The following is a 16,019-nucleotide window of genomic DNA, read 5'->3' on the forward strand; positions in this document are numbered from 1 at the left end:
TGGGGGCAGGAGGGGACGTTGGTCCCCTTCCTTCGGGGATGGAGGATGACTCAGGGAGAACGGGGAACTGACAAAAAAATCAATGGAGCAAAACCCCATTCCCTCTCATTTTCGGGGGGGCGAATTAGGTTGGTCCCAGGAGTTTCAGCGCCGTGCATTTCGGAGCGGTTGCAGCCAGTCGGGAGGCGGCTCAGGATTTCAGTGTCTGTAAAAGCCACCAGCCAGGAGCTCTCACCGGCTGGGCTTCGAGATCTTGAGGTATCGGCTTTTCGCTCGGCAAATCAGCTAACGCAGCACGGACAACGTCATCTTTCGCTTCACGTTATCTTAGAAGAAGAAGAAAAGCGGCTATGCAAAATACTCTTCGGAGACAACTCTTAAAAAAATAAAAGCTTGGTCGGAAAATATGTCTGAATCTCTAACTGTGAGGGGTGACGGACCGGACGGCGAGATGGCTGGCTGGCTGGCGGAGAGATGAGACAACGGAGGGTGGATTTATCTGCGGACAGCGACGAGGAGCACACCACAAGACTTAGATTGCCTCCACGTAGTTGGCGGGGTAGAGACCTAGCTGCCCGTTGTCCAAGCGCCCCTTGCACCAGCCTTGCTCGTCTTCTTCACCCAGCTTGGTTAGCTCATCTCCTGAAGCAGGAGGTAGAGAGGTGAGAGCTCGTTGCAGGTGTTGGAGCCTCTCCTCCCCCAAATTTCTCCCCTGGACGGGGCTTCTGGGGGTTCTGGGACTGATCCTGAGCAGGTTTGCAGGGTGGAAAGGCAAGGGGTGCCCCACGAGACCTCATATGCCCCGTCCCACCACCCCTCCAGTCCCACCCTGGGTCGCGCCTTCCCCTCTCTGCCAACCCCACGTTTTGAAGAACCGGGATAACCCTGACACAATTCGGGGCGCTTTACACCAAAAAGCACAGCCGTGAGACCTGCAGCTCGGGCAGACGCCCTGCAGGACAGCCCAGCGCCCGTGAGGCTCCGCACCTGCTTTGAAGCTGAGCTCGTCCTGCTCCTGCCCGTCGTAGTCGTACAGCGCCCGCACCCGCACGCCCTTCCCCGCCGAGTCCTCGTCGAAGGGGTTGGTGCCGCCGTTGGCCTCGCTGGCGTTGAAGGAGTTGCTGCCCTCGTCGTCGGACCACTCGGCGCTGTAGGTCTGCCCGCGGTCGTGGCTGCTGACGCTGTGGGGGGGGGAAAGGAGAGGGGATGGCGGGGCGGGCGGGCACCGGCTGAGGCCGAAATCCGGATGGGTGCTGCGGATTTCCCGAGCTTATGGGGAAGGGGGGCTGGACCCCCGGCTAACGGCCAGCGAGACGTGGAGGGAGGATGGAGCAGAGCGGTGGCTGTCACCAGGGACATCCCACCCGCCCTGGGTGTCCCAGTGGCACCAGGAATGTTTGCCCAGGCGAGTGCTTGTTGCATTTGTCGTACCCCTCTCCCCGATGGCCCTCACCTCCCGCGCTCGCCCGCCGACGCGCCGGTCTCGCCCGAGCTGACGTTGGTCAGGGTCACCCCCTCGCCCTTCTTCATCTTCTCCTTCCTCGTTATCGTGTGCGTCAGGTCCGGGTTCCACTCCTGGGAGCACAAAGCACTCACCCTCAGCACCCCGACACCATGCGGGGGGCTGCTGGTACCCGTCCGGGGGGGGTGGGCGGAGGGTCTCCGAGCCTCACCTCGAACTGGGGCCAGTTCATGGGCATGCCGGGGCCACTGGTGCTGCGGAACCACCGGAGATCCTCCTGCGCGTCCGAGAGGCGGATGGTCTGCTCCAGCTCCCGGTACACGTTGGCGTAGCTGCGGGGAGAGGCGAGGGGTGGGGGGGCTGCGGGGATGGACCCCTCCTGGGGAGCCCTGGTGGTGGGGACGAGGTGGGGAGATGCCCCGGGTCGTGGCACCTCCGAGGGGACACTGGGGGATGCCACTCTGGCACCTCTTGGTGCCCACAGTGTTGGCCAGAGCCCCCTGGTATCGCAGGGGATGGGTTTGCCTGGAAGCACCCGGTCCCTCCAGGGCTTGGTTTGCTTTCTGGCCCTGTTATGGGTGTTTTCTGCCCAGACAGCCAGGGGGACGCCTACCTGCTGCTCTCGGCCAGGTTCAGGTGCCTCTTGATGTCCAGCAGCACTTCCTTGAGGAAGTTGAGCCTCTTCTCCTCGAACTGCTGGCACTGCTCGAAGACCTGCTCCATGCTCTCCATGTACTGCGGGGTGCACTTGTTCAGCTCGTCCAGCACCTTCTCGTACTTCTCCTGAGTCTGCAAGGAGCAGGGGGGGCGCCCCGGTTACACCTGCACCCCGAGAGCCTCCACAGGGCAAAAATCAGCCTGGTGGAGGGAGAGACCTTGCCCCAGCAAGAGGGGCAAATCTCTGCCCTGCTCGCACTCCCCCACCACTTCTTGTGCAGATGCACGGGGACAGGAATGGGGGAATAAATGGCCATAAATGGGAATAAATGGCCACGAATGGGGAATAAATGGCCATTTCTGGTGCCCGATGCTGCGTGAGCCCGGAGCTGAGCTGCCCCACGGCGCTGCTGGCTCGCACCTTCTGCACGTCTTGCTTGCACTTTTCCACTTTGTCCTGGAGCTTCTTCTGCTGCTCGGGGGTGTTGGACTGGTCCGCCTTGCTGTTGGCTTCCCGGGTCATGGCCAGCTTCTCCTCCTTGCAGGCCAGGTGGTAGGCTTTCTTGGCCGTCTCCAGCTGCGGAGAGAAGAGGGGGGGGACGTGAGGACAGCAGGGACGCGGGGGTCCCATGGGTCCCACGCCGTGCTTCTCCTCTCACCTCCTTGAGCTTCTTGGCCCAGGGCTTCTGCGCTTTCCGGAATCCGTCCTCGGCCTCCTTGGCCTCCTTGAAGCCTCCCATGATCTGCTTGTGGTAGGCGTCCTTCTGCCAGTTCTTGACCTTCTCGAAGTCGTCGTTCAGCAGGCTGTTCTTCACCTCCTGGTGCAGCTCGCTCACCTTGTCCGCCTCCGTCATGATGGCCCCCCACGCCCTCTCCAGGCTGCCGTACTGGGGGCCTGGGGGGCGGAGGGGACGGGTGAGCACCCCCTGAGGCCCCGAACCCCCTCCGGTGACCCCCGGGGGTCCCGGCTCCCCGCCGCCGGGGCCGCGGTACCTTTCTCGATCAGCTGCCTCCACCGCTTGGACCAGTCGGTGAGCTGCTGGGCGTAGGACTTCTCGATCTTGGCCCTCTCGTGCACGCAGTTCATGAGGTCGTTGCAGAGCCGGTGCCCGTCATCGATGCGCTTCACCGTGCGCTTGTAGTTCCCCACCTGGCACGGGGACGGGGACGGGGACAGGGGTGGGGATGGGGATGGGGAGAGGGATGGGGATGGGGAGAAGGATGAGGATGAGAACAGATGGGAACAAGGGTGGGGATGGGGACAGGGATGGGGATGGGGAGAGGGATAGGGACAGGGATGGGGATGAGAACAGAGATGGAGATAGGGAGAAGGATGAGGACGAGAACAGATGGGGACAGGGCCAGGGACAGGGACAGGGATGGGGACGGGGATGGGGAGAAGGATGGGGATGAGAACAGATGGTGACAGGGACAAGGATGGGGATGAGGAGAGGGATGGGGACAGGGGTAGGGATTGGGATGAGAACAGAGATGGGGATGGGGGCAGGGACAGGCAGATGTGGGAGCAGTGACCGGGGTTGCCCCAGGGGGGTGCAGCGACGGAGGTTTTGCTCCCAGCCACCTCCTCTCCGTCCTCTCCCTCCCTGAGGGCTGGTGGGGCAGCACCTCCTGCAGCCCCCCCAAGGACACCGCAGCAGGGACGCCCGCGCAGGGCTGGATTCGGGAAGGGAGGGCGCTGCCCTGGGTGGTGACAGCGAACGGGGACACCACGGGGACAAGGGGGGGTGGCCGGGGCTCACCTCCCAGAAGCTGTCGGTCGTTTCCTCGGCGGCCGCCGCCGACTCGTCGTAGGAACCCGACATGGCTCCCGGGGCGGCCTCGGCCGTCGGTGCGGGCGCTCGGTGGCTCTCGGGCAAGCAGCAGCCTCATGCACTGGGGGGAGCAGAGGGGTCGGGGGGGGGGCCAGCAGCCTCACAGGGCCGAGCAGAGACCCCCAACCCTATCCCATCCCATCCCACTGCATCCCCATCCCATCCCCATCCCCATCCCCTGCGGCACCACGGGGTGAGCACCCAGCTTCAGGGGACGGGGAGGGGGACAGAGCCATTCCAGCTCCCCTCCTGTGCCCCCCGCAAGCCCCCCCCAAGGTGCCATGCAAAACCCAGACCCTCTGTGGGCATCCAAGCCCTGCTCAAGCCCCAGGGTTTCTTATGCAACGTCTGGGCAGGCAGAGCCGCCGCAGAGCCACCGAAACCCTAAAACCTCTCTGCTGGGACGGAGAAACGAGGGGAGGGATGCAGGGGGGGCCCTTACCCGGTGGGGGCTCTGGCCCGGCCACTGCGCATCCCCGGGGGAGCCGCTGAGTGGGGGGAACGCAGCCGGGAGAAATTCTCGTCCTGTTATTCCAGCCTAATCCGTCCTGATCTACAGAAAAACGGCATCCCCGTGGCGTCACGTGGGCCTGCTGCATGGCTTAACCCTTTGCCGCTCCGCCCGGAGATGCATTTTTGGGGCTGGGGGACGCCGGTGGGGCTGGGGACTTGGCCAGCAAGGTGGCACCGCACGGGGACGGAGAGGGGACCGGGGGAGCCGCGGGCATCGCTGCGACCCCTCCTGCCCCGGCTCCGGGCAGTGCTCCCATGGGAAGCGCTGGGCTTGTCCCGCCTGGCGTCTGCCACCAGGGTGGCCAAAAGCAGCCCAAACCACCCCAGTTTTCCCCTGCCCCATCCCCAAAGGGGCTGCGGGGGGGGGGGGGGGGGATACAGCCACACGGTGCCACGCACCATCGCAGCCGGGTCACATCCTGCCCTTAGGAGAGGGTGATGGCCGGGGGGGGGGCGGTGCACGGGGTGCCACCCATGGGACCCAGCCCGCTGGGTGCCCGCTCCCCCCTGGCTGTGCTGCCGGCCCCGAGCGGCCGTCGGGTTCGGGGCACGGAGGACGGGGTGCCGAAACGGTTACTGGAGCGCCGCGGCCGGGCTCGCTGTGCTGGAACTAACAGAGCCTCGCAGGGATTTAGTGATATAACCACGAATCCCACCAATCCCCGCGCCGCCCTCCCCAGACGGTTAAAAATAAACGCGTGACTGTCCCTCGCCCCGCCGCGGAGGCGCAGATGGAGGGGACCGCGGTGCCGCCGAGCGCCGCCAGCACCGGCCCCGCGCGCCCAGCGACGCGCAGCACCCACCCACGCAGCACCCGAGCACCCCTGGCACGGCCACCGCCCTCCCCACGGGCCAGGGTCCCCCACCTTCATGCCCACCAGCCGTGCCACTGCACCTCCGCGGGGCCCTGGGGGTGTTTGGGGCCGCTCTGGGGTTGTGTTTCTGCTTCTCCAGCTCTTAATTTTGTCGCAGAGGCTGCGCCGGCAGCGCAAGGGCATCCTCGGGGTGACGGGGGTAAGGGACCCCACGGAGGGAGCACAGCCCCGGCTGGGGGTCCCGTGGGACCCCCCGGGCACACGAGGCAGTGGGGCTGTGGGGCACGGCGGGGTTTGGCTGCCGCAGCTTCGCTCCTCGCTGTGATCGGGTCCGAGCCGCAGCTTGGGGGTTATTTTTGGCTCTGCATCACTTCTACAGCTCACGCTGCCGCCTGGTTGCCTCTCTCACCGCCGCACACGCACGCAGCCGTGCATGCACACCCGTGTGCCCCCCACATCCCCCAGCCCATACAGTCCACGCCGGCCCCGTGCCCACCACCCCGGGCAGCCTCGCGGCCCCCAGCCACCCTGGCCCCACATCAAGGCAGCGGGCGGCGATGCCCGGTGGCCAAGCCGTGCTGTGGCGAGCTGCCAGCCCCAGCTGGGTGCCGCTGCACCCAGGGCAGCGGGAGGGCTTCACTTCACCCCCCCCCACAAAGCTGCTGGAGAGGAGCTACGGAGGATTTTGCACAGCGCAACGGTGAAATTTGTCTCAGCTCATGCCCACGCGGAGGCTGGCATGTCCTTGGGTTGATCCCACAGCTGCCAGTCCCCCTGCGTGTCTCCATCCTTCCTGGCACCCCGCTCGGTGCTGAGCGCTGCCGCAGCTCGCCGACGGAGCTGCTGGCATCGCAGGGGGTCTCTGCCCCCGTGCGGGCACTGAGCCGGCAGAGAGGGGCCGGGGACGCGGGCGCTGCTCCCGTGCAGGCAGGAGGCTGCTGCAATGCAGAGGGCTGAGGCTGCCGGTGCCGCGGGCACGGGATCCGGGCATCCCTGCACCGATGGATGCGGCTGGACCCAGGCCGGACCTGCTCGTCCCGGGCAGGCTGAGGCTGGAGGCAGGTTGGTTGCTCTGCCTCCAGCGCAGCCTCGCAGAGACGCGGCCCCGGGCCCACTGCAGCCAGAACGGGGCACGGCACGGGGAGGTGGCAGCTGCCTGCGTGTGTCCCCATCCTGCCCGCGTGCTGGGGGGCCAGGAGGGGCTGCGCAGCCTCCCGGAGGTGGTTTTCCTGCTGCAAAGAGCCCTTTGCCAAAGCAGGATCAGAGCGACGCGCGGCGAGGAGGGGAGCAGAGCCCAGCCCGTGTCCCTGTCCCCATCCTGCCCCAGGCAGGGGGGTTTGATCTGGTGATAACGCAGAAGGAGCCGGGGCTGAGCCCTGGTGCGGGGCTGCGAGCGCTGACAGGGCTGGGAGGAGAGGCGGTGACTAATTCCTGGTGAAAATATCCAGGGAAGGGGGGAAGCCGCTCTGGCAGCTGCGCTTGGTCTGCAGGAATCAGAGCGAACGGGGAGGAGGGACGGCCCCGCACGAGCAATAAAAGGGCTCGGTGGGGCTCTGTCCCCACCTGGGGCTGGGTTGGGTGCAGCCCCTGCTGGGTTGGGATCAGCCCGATGGAGGACGTGGGAGCTGCTCTCAAGGTTTGCTCGATTTTGGGAGCAGCCGAGGGCTGTGCTGGGCCCCGGAGCAGCTCCTGGCGGCGGGGACAGACCCGATCTCCCCCCGCAACGTGGGCTCACGACAGGGCCGGGTCCCCTTCGCCAGCATTTCAGAGGAGCCGAGCAGCACCCGGAGCTCTCCGACACCAATCCCTGAGCCCAAACCGATGCCGTGCAAGGAGCTGCCTCGGTGCAAATCCCTCCTGCAAGCCCCACGTCCCAGCTCCAGCGCAGAGCCCCAGCCCCACGGCCACCAGGGCGCGGGGACCCTCGCCTGCAGGAGCGCGTGAGCCGGGGCCGGGATGCCGACCTGCTGCGTGCTGCTGCCTTGTGGCTGCTCGGTGGCTCCCAGCGGGGCCATCTCCAGCAGCAGAGAGCTCAGGCAATTGGAAACGGACCAACTGTCTGAGCCGCTTTTATTGCAATTAAACTCCGAGACCTGGCAAGCCGAGCAACACCCTCGCAAGGAGCCGCAACGCGAGGTGGATGCCGTGTGTCCGTGCAGGGCCGAGGGTGCGTGCGAGGCTTTATCGCTAGGGGCTCGGGCTGTGTTTTAGCAGCCCCAGCTCAGGTGCTGAGCTCAGGGAGGTTATTTCCTTGCCCTCGTTGCAGCGTGGGGCTGGGCGTTGCTCTTTGGGTGGGCGCAGCACCAGGTGCCACCGCGACGCCCCGCCGCTATGCCCACATGGGAACTGCTCACGGCGAGGACAAACGGGCACGGAGCAGCCGAGGGAGCGCAGGGCAGCGCCGAGAGCAGAGTCCAACCGCATGCAAAACCCACTGGGGAGCCCTGGGAGCTCCATCCTGCCCGGGCCTGCAGCCCCGGGGCTGCTGCATCCATCGCAGGCGGGACCCAGCACCCTCGTGCTGTGCGCACGCGTGCACCCAGCACCGTGGCACCAGCACCTTGGTGCTGCTCCTGCGAGCATTCGGGTGCGAGATCCACGGCCCCCCCCCCCCCCCCCCGGCACGATGTCGGGTCCTCGTGCAAAGCTGGTGCTCAGCTAGAGGAGCGGGTGGATGGTGTGCTGGAGGCAGAAGGGCTGATCGCTGCCCTCCCGGTGTCCCAGCACCACGCAGGGATCGCCGCGCACCCGCGGCGCAGGGGACGGGCTGCCGGGCTCTGCCCGCAGCATCCTCCGCCAAAAAGGGGGCTGGTGAGGGGAGAGGGGAGTTGGGGTGGGGGGAGCCGGGTCCAGGGGGCAGCGGGGAGATGGGGGCTGCGGGATGGGGCCGTGTCCTCCTCCCAGCGCCGCTCTGGGGAGCGGTGGCAGGGGTTTGGGGTGCCTGCGGGTCCCCAACCCAGCGGGGCTGCTCCAGGGGCTGGGCGCTGCTGATTCATGCTGGCAGCCGGCTCCACACCCCGAGCAGAGCCCAGGGCTCGGGGCTGAGCAGCCTGGAGAGGCGTGAGCATGCCGGGGAAGGGCTGAACGCGTGTCCGCCCCGCTAATTATCAAATGGAGCCAAAGCCTGGGAGGGGGGGAGGCGAACCTGGGCCCTTCCCAAGCAGTTTCCTCGGTGGGAGCGGGCTGGGCACAGCTGACGGCAGGGCTGCGCCCTGGCAGGACGGCTCTGGGCAGGATTGGAGCCCTGGGGCGAGCAGCCAGGCGGAGGGGACGGGGGTCCCCATGTGCCGGGTGCTTTTCCCTGGGGTTTTGGGCAGGGCAGTGCCACGGGGCCGGCTCGGCCCTGGCGCACGAGGTGGCTGCGAGGGCAGCACGTCGCTGGGGACGAGGGGGAGGTAAAGGTTGGGAAACCTCCTCTGGGAGAGGCTCTCCCAAGGAACCCAGCGCAGGATGTGCCGGGGGCTGTGCCCTGGCCCAGCTGGAGGGGGGGCAAGCACTGGGGGGGGGGGTCTGGCTGCACCAGGGCCTTGCTGCACCCAGCTGGGGCAGGGCTTGCAGCTTCCCAAAACCCAGAGGGTTTGCGAAGGAGGTTCCCCGACCCCGGGACGTTACACGAGCCCCGTGTCCCACGGGAGGATGCCCGCCTTGCCGGGCTGGGGGCTGCGCACCGCGGCTGCTGCCACGTTGCAGGATGGGGGAGATGCTCCAGGGCAGCTTCGCCTTCTGCGTGCCCTGCAGAAACGGTCCCCTTCCTCCCCCTCCTCCTCCTCCTCTCCCCGGAGTTATCCTGCTCGGCACGCAGGGCGCCCATCAAAGTCTTCCAGGGATTTTTACGAGCCTCGTGCAGGTTTCTGGAAATATGCGTGGCATTTGCAGATAACGCCGTGTTTCTCCCCGGGGGGAGCTCGCAGCCGGGCTCGGGGACTGCGGCTGTGCCAGGAATGTGGACAGGCTCCGGGGGCTGCGGGGTGCGGGGAGCTGGAGCAGGATTATCAGCCCCACGCAAGGGGTCAGGCCTGGGGAAAGGAAACTGCTCCGAGCCTCAGCTTGTGGGGTTTCGGCCTGCCTTCCGCCTCTGCAGCTTTTCTCAGCCCCCCCCCCCTTCTTAGCTCGCTGCTGTAAACAAGGACGCTCTGACTCTCGAGGGGGGATTTTTGCGGTCCCAGGAGCGGGGGTTAGGCAGAAATCCCCAAATGAGGTTTGCAGTTAATCCGAGAAGCAGCGGACGATGGTGCTGGAGGGTACGGTGGTGCTGGAGGGTACGGTGGTGGTGCTGGCCCCCTGCTTCTGCATCGGGGAGGGGGGGGAGCCGGAGCATGGGGTGCTGGCTCGGGGGTCCCATCCCCATCCCCTCGGTGGGACAGGGCCGGGGCTGGCGGTGGTGGGAGGTGACCGGGGCCGAGCCTGGGGCTGGGGGGGGGGGGGTGGCTGCATTCAGCTGCCTCTGGCAGGGGAAGGAGGCTTGGGGCCAGAGGGGGCTCAGCAAGGGGGTAGGAAATGGGGGGGTGTTGGGGGGAGGCAAAAGGAGGGGTTTTGGCAATGGGGTGAGGCGCTCAGTGGGGCAGGGGGGCAGCAGTGACAGGAACAACCCAAGTCCCCGCTGCTGCCTCCTCCTCCCCCCCCCCCCCCTCCCCGTGTGCAGCTGGGGAAACTGAGGCACGGACCTGGCAGCGCCACCGAGGCAGTGCCCCCTGCCCCAGCACCCCCCGGACGCGCGCTGGGGCTGAAGGTCACCCGCGTGTCCCCCCTCAGCTTGCAGAACGGACCCAGGGGACGCCGTGTCCTGCCTTGAGAGCGGGATGCGACCCCAGCACCATCCTGCCTGGTCCCTCGCAGCACCCCCTCCGCACCCCCCCCCCCCAGACCATGCAAGGCACCCCGGGCACCCCGCGCCCCCCCCCCCCCAGTCCCCGCGGGACACCCCGGTGTCCCCTCTCCCTTCCCAGGCCCCCCGCAGCCAAAACCCCCCGGGGGCTGCCGCTTACCTGGGCCGGGCGGGGGGGGGTGTGTGGGGGGGGGGCTGCGAGGGTCCGGGAGGCGGTGGGGGGGGGGTGGGGGGGTGTCGGTGAGCTCGGCGGGCCGGGCGCGCTGCGTTGCGCCGCGCTCAGCACCAGCCGGGCAGCGGCGGCGTGCGGCCGCGGGAGCGCGCCCAGCCTGCAGCCTCCTGTTGTCAAGACAACCAGGGATGGAGCCGCTGCTTGCAAAGGTTGCAAAAATCATCCTTTGGGCTGGGGGGGGGGAAGTGGACACCCCCCCCCCCCTTCCCCCCCCCCCCCCCCCCCCCCAGCATGAAAACACCTCGGTCTGTTGCACCACCACCCCCCCCCCATCCCCAACCCCGCAGCGGGTAGCAGCAGGGTGGGCGCTCGCTGCGTCTTTGCGTGCGCCCCCGGGGTGCTGCATCGCTGCAGGAGCCTTCCAGGGGGCCGGGGGTGCTCAGCACCCACTTGCCGGGGTGCCCTGCTGAGCGGGGTGCCCTTGGGGTGCCGTGGGAGGCAGCAGCAGGGTGCCGCCAGCTCGTGCTGGGTGCGCAGGGGCGCTCAGCCCCGCCGGGCCAGGCTCCTTTTCCCTCTTAGGCTGCGGTTTTGGGGGGAGCTGAGTGAGGATCCTAAAGGCGTCCTCGTCCCGCTGCCCCTTGGGGGTCCTTGTGGCCCGTGCACAGGGTGCGGGGCAGCAGGATGGGACGGAGCAGGGCGCTCCCTCCTCTCCTCCCCCTGGCCCTGCAAAGGAGGGCTCCAGGGCTGAGCTCCCGCAGAAGCAAAACCCCAAAACGCCTCCGGAGAGGCAGCCGGTGCCGCCCCCTCACCAACTGCGCCAGCTGGGAAGGGGCTGGCACGAGAGGCAGGAACGCGGGACGGGGCGAAGGGGGCTCTGCGCCCTGCAGGGTGCTGCCCCGGGGTCCTGCCTCCTCCCAGACCCTACAGCTTGTCCCCGGGGTCTTATCACGGGGTGCCACATCCCTAGGAGTCTGTGCCCGTCACGGCCGGGGTGCCGAGGGGCTCTCCAGCTCCCCGCGCCTGCGTTTCCCCCCCAGCTCGCGGGTGATGTCAGGGAAATTAAAAGCCAGCAGGAGACGAGCGGGTCGAGCCGAGTAACCGAAGCCGCCCGCAGGAGCTGCAGTAAGGAGGCTGGCTGGGGCTGCGTCTGCCCGGATCGGGTTGCCCGCAGAACGCGACCCGGTCCCTCGAGGCTCAGCCCGGCTCAGCTTTCCCCTGACGAGCGCTTCCAGCCCTTAATGAAGCTCGCTGGGGCTCGCCGTGCTCCTGCGTGCCAGCCCAGCGCGTCTCCCCGCCTCGCAGCTGGCCAAAAAGGGCCTCAAAGTGCTGTAGGGCTGGCAGCAGCACCGGGAGAAGGCAGAGCCAGACCCAGGAGAGCTGGCGATGGGGGCACCTCGGTGCCTGGGGGGGTTCCCATGCGCGCAGCCCCTCGCCCGTTTTGGCTCCTTCGCCGCAAACACGGCCACGACAAACTCCTCCTGGCGCTCGCCCTCCCGGCGGTTCCTATTTCCCACCACCCCTCCTTTCCCCCACGAGTTTCCTCGTGGGAAGCGGCGGCCAATATTGGCAGGAAATGAGCCTTGATTTATCGGGCCGTTTGGCACTCTGCAGGTACGATTCTTCAAGCGCCGTGGCGAACCGAGGAGCAAATTATCCCCGGCCGTGCTGCCAGCAGCCTGCCCGGGCGGCCCCGGGGCGAGCGGGGTCCCTGTGGGGCCGGGGGATGCCCCGCAGGCAGCGCTGCGTCTCCGCAGGGGAGGAGAGAAATGCTTTTCTGGGGCACGAACGCCAGCCTTTGCAGCACGAAGGGGGGATTTTCAAGCACCGCATCCTCCTGTCTGCCGCCCCTCGGGTCCTGAGCCCTTCCCTGCCCTCCCGCTGCCGCTTCCCACTCGGTGCGGGGGGCAGGAGGTGGTGCGGGTGCCCCTGGGCTTGCCCCCTGCCCAGGGCTCGCCCCCGCCATGGATTTGCTGCTGGTCCCAGGAGCCCCCCGGCTCGCTGGGAGAATGCGAGCGCAGGGCTATTTTGCATCTGTAATTAGCAGCGGAGGATAATTGGCCCCTCTGCAGCAATTACGCAGAAAAGCGAGCCATTGTGGAGAGCCCCGGCGCGGGGCAGGTGCTGCCAGAAACCCAGCTCGCAGCGACACAATCCCCTTTTTGTCTGCAGATACCCAGCCCCGAAGGCACCCTCCGAGCCCCATCCGGGGCAGGGGCAGGGTCGGGGACATAAAGGCTCCATTTTTCCTGGGAAAACGCCTCGCCGCGCAGGGGTCGCTGCCTCCTTCCCCTGGTGCTCGGCCCCACGGGGAAGCTCCCTGCTCCGAGACTCCTCCACGAAAACACGGCAGGACTCGGTGTTTGCCCTGGTGTTGCACAAATCCTGGCCCCGGTGGCTGCCCCGCCGGGGACAAAGTCTGTCCGTGCCGCTCCCAGCCCCGTTCCCACCCCGCGGTGCCCACGCACGGCCGAGGAGGAGCAGCAGCAGCAGCGGGGGACGGGGGGGTCCCGGCGAGGTGCAGCCCGCACGGAGCCAACATCGGGCTGTGGCTGGCTGCGGCACGTGGCCCCGGTGCCGGCACCTTCCTCCTGCGCTGCTGCCGCCAGCACCGTCCCTTCCTCGCCCTGCCCGCGTGCACGTGGCGAGGCGATGCCCGCCGGCTGCCCAGCCTCGCTTGCCCCGGTCCTTTTCGGTAAACGCAGCCCGCCTGCCCCGGGGGCTGCAGCCTGGCACGGCGGGGAGAGGCAAAGCCCCAGGAGGGGCCGGGGCCGGGCCTGGGGACATCGCTGCAGGCACCCCCGGGATGGGCTCAGCGCTGTCACCGGCAGCTGATCAATTCCCCTCGGTGTTTCTAATCTCCTTCCCGAGCCTCCCCTCTCTCTTTCCCAGCTCTTGCCCCCGAGCGAGCCGAGGAGGGCATGGGGACACAGCCCGACGATGCCACCAGCAGGGCCGCTAACCAAAACCATCCCTGGGGGAAGAGCTGATCTCCTGGCTTCTCGTTACGCCTCCGCTGTGCGCTGCCAACCAGCCGCGCGCGGCGGTGCGGGGTCGCCGTGCCCCCCCCCCCCCCGAGCTCGGGGGCGCCCCGTGCCGCAGCAGCTGCCTTGCCCCGAGTTTTACGGCCGGGGCTCAGGGATACGGGAGCAGCTCGGGGGGGCTGGGGTCGGGGGGGGCTGCAGGGGGAGGCGCAGCTCTAATCCGTTTAGCGAAGCTCTCGCTTTGCCATTTCTGAGGCAGGTGGAAGAACGGCGAGGAGGGGAGGCGGGCAGCTCGGCGGGGCGAGCTCTCCCCGGTGGGTACGAGGGGCCGGGAGATCGCTTCTCCCTGGGGGCTGCCGCGGTCACCGCAGCCTCCCCAGCTCTGCCCTGCGAGGTTTGGCCTTCCCCCTCCACCTCCTCGGGGTGTTCCCGTCCCTGCTGTCCCAAAGGGGCAGAAACAAGGAGATAAAACGGGTTCCTTCGAACCCAGCCCGCTCCCGGGGCCGAGGGCAGGATGCGGCGTTTCTCCCCGGGCGGGTAGGGGGATGCCGAGCGCATACGAAGGAGGCAGGGGGGAAGGCGAGCACAAGCGGTCGCTTGCTCAGCACTGACAGCCCTGACAATCGCAGGCTGTTCGGGGCGGCTTTTTGGCTCCCAGCCCTCTTCTGTGCATTCACGGGGAGCCGGAGGGACCCCGCTCCTGGCGCGGGCTGGCCCGTGGGCTCCCGGCGGCGCAGCGGCTGAGCCACCCGCAGTGCCAGCCCCCAGCCTGGTGGGGTGAGCGCGGCCATCCCTGGGGTCAGCAGCCCCCCAGGATCCCCCTCACAATCCCCAGGATCCCCCCACAACCCCCAAGATCCCCCCGCAGCCCCCCAGGATCCCCTGGGGGCCAGCAGGGCCGCGTGGGCTATGGGGGTGATGCAGCTTTTGCGTAACGCACGGAGCGGGGCGTGCGAGGGTGGGGATGTGCAGCAGCGAGGCCCTGTGTCCTCTGAGCCCCGAGATGCTGCAGAGCCTCTGTGTCCCCCCCAGCGAGACCCCCGCTGCCACTTCCCACCCGTCAGCAGCTCCCCAGGAGGCTCAGGAGGCTGAGCCCAGACCCGAGGCACCCTCGCTGCGACCAGAAAAAGCTGGCGAGCCCGGGCTTTGGGGGTGAACCCACGACAGAAAGCAAGCCCCGATCCTAGAGAACTTTGGAAATTGCTTAAAACAAGGGGCAGCGAGCTGCTACGCCAAAATATATCGCCCTTCCCTGCCACGGGACCATGCAGGGGCTCCCGGGGTGGCAGCACCACCGCGGCACACGGGGACGTGCCGAACCCCGGCATCCCATCTGCTTCCCGGGGCCACCACCGCCACCGTCCCCCACCGCGAGCCCCCTTCCACCGCCGCCAACCTCCCGGGGGCCTGGTGGGCTCCGTATCGCGCTGGGAGCCCCGGGGACGCGTGCCGGTACCTTGGGCGAGCGGCTGCGGGGAGCAGGGGAGGGCGCGGGGCGGCCGCGGGGGCCGCGGAGGCCGGGGGGCAGCAGGGGCGGCCGGGGCGCCGGCGGGGAAGCCGTCAGCTCCGTCTCGCTCGGGCTGGATCTGCACATTGGGAGGAAGGTCACGGCAGATGGGGAGGAGGGGGGTAAAGATCAGCACGGAGATTACCGAGGCATTTTTAGCCAGCCAATCGCCGCCCCGGCCCGCCGCAATGACTCCTTCGCAGCACAAGGTGAAAACGCTACCGCAGGAGCGGCGAGGAATAAGCCCGGGAGGCTGCGGGGGTGCGTGGGGGGGGGTTCCCGGCCTCCCCGCGGGCTGTGCCTCCCCACGCTCCTTCCTTCCCCTTCACCCTTTCACTCCGCAGCCCTTTTTCCCCGCTCTCCTCTCCCCGTGCAGACAGGGCAGCCCCAAGCCGCCACATCTCCTCCGCGGGGACCGCGGGTACGGGGACCGCAGGCAGCCCCCGGGCCATGCAGGATGGACGGGGAGCACCCCGCTGACACCTGGCCGGGGCGTTTTTGGGGGCAAACAGGCGGCATTTAGGGCACGGGGGAGGGGAGCACCGCGTGCTGGTGCCGGTGGTGCTGGGGAGCTCGCTGGGCCGGAGGAGGACGAGAGCGGGAACGGCGCTGGTAGCGCTGGGCGTGTGTCCCGCGGCCTCCCCGCACCTGCACGTCCGTCCTGCTCCCCCGGGATTTACAGCCAGGGGTTTACAGCCCGGCTCCAAAGGGCGCTGCCAGCTCCTCCTCCCTTCCAGCCCTTCCCTGAGGGCAGGGCTGGTGGCAGTGGGGGCTCGGGCCCACGAGAGGACCTGAGCACCGAGGCTCTGGGCCTCCCATTGAGGGGCTGAGGTGGAGGCAGGGAAGCCAGAGCCCCGCCACGAGCGTCCCCATGTAGTGTGTCCCCAAGGAAAACAGACACGGTGGAGGTGAATCTGCTCCTCCCCACCTGGAAGCTGCCCCCAAGCACCCGCAGAAGGCTGCGGGAGCCTCCCGTGGTGAATGTTTCAGCCTCGCCAAATGGAGGCCGTGCTCGGAGCCCTGCCCAAGCCTCCCCTGCCTGGCTCAGCCCCACGGGCGTCCTCCCGCTGAGCCCCTCGTGCCGTGCCCAGGCCAGCGCGGGGCGTACGGGCAGGGGCAAGAGCGAGGCCGGCCTCGAACACTAATCCGTGGAGGATGATCCCGGCCACCGGCACCGCAAATCCCATCGCTCCCGGGCACGTGTGGGAGCCGCAGGGGCTGCCCTGGTGCTGGTGGGGCTGGGGGTTGAGGGGCT

General features: G+C 68.2%; 1 protein-coding gene across 2 annotated transcripts; it reads right to left on the reverse strand.

Annotated features, from left to right (window-relative positions):
* Positions 1 to 495: 495 nt before the first annotated feature.
* PACSIN1 (protein kinase C and casein kinase substrate in neurons 1) lies at positions 496 to 3,976 on the reverse strand. Of its 2 annotated transcripts, none has more exons than XM_035569153.2 (9): positions 3,880 to 3,976; positions 3,113 to 3,269; positions 2,779 to 3,014; positions 2,541 to 2,696; positions 2,076 to 2,251; positions 1,674 to 1,794; positions 1,475 to 1,575; positions 988 to 1,229; positions 496 to 642 (listed from the first exon to the last, which is right to left on the reverse strand). In XM_035569153.2, exons 1-9 carry the CDS (start codon positions 3,940 to 3,942, stop codon positions 533 to 535), a joined length of 1,362 nt encoding a protein of 453 aa, XP_035425046.1. In that variant the 5' UTR covers positions 3,943 to 3,976; the 3' UTR covers positions 496 to 532. The 2 variants fall into 2 exon arrangements, with proteins under 2 accessions (XP_035425046.1, XP_035425047.1); XM_035569154.2 differs by having other exon boundaries at positions 988 to 1,181; positions 1,454 to 1,575.
* Between the last annotated feature and the right edge of the window lie 12,043 nt (positions 3,977 to 16,019).

This window comes from Cygnus atratus, chromosome 24 (genome assembly GCF_013377495.2).
Source record: "Cygnus atratus isolate AKBS03 ecotype Queensland, Australia chromosome 24, CAtr_DNAZoo_HiC_assembly, whole genome shotgun sequence".
Taxonomy (NCBI): Eukaryota; Metazoa; Chordata; class Aves; order Anseriformes; family Anatidae; genus Cygnus; species Cygnus atratus.

What these genes read in the sequence shown, in the direction of transcription:
- PACSIN1 (XM_035569153.2), bottom strand. Translation starts at nt 3,942, where the DNA reads ATGTCGGGTTCCTACGACGAGTCGGCGGCGGCCGCCGAGGAAACGACC. An exon ending in GGGCCAAGAAGCTCAAGGAG is followed by an intron (nt 2,697 to 2,778) that starts GTGAGAGGAGAA and finishes TTCTCTCCGCAG; the next exon opens with CTGGAGACGGCCAAGAAAGC. An exon ending in AGCTCGGGCGAGACCGGCGC is followed by an intron (nt 1,230 to 1,474) that starts GTCGGCGGGCGA and finishes TTTCGGCCTCAG; the next exon opens with CCGGTGCCCGCCCGCCCCGC.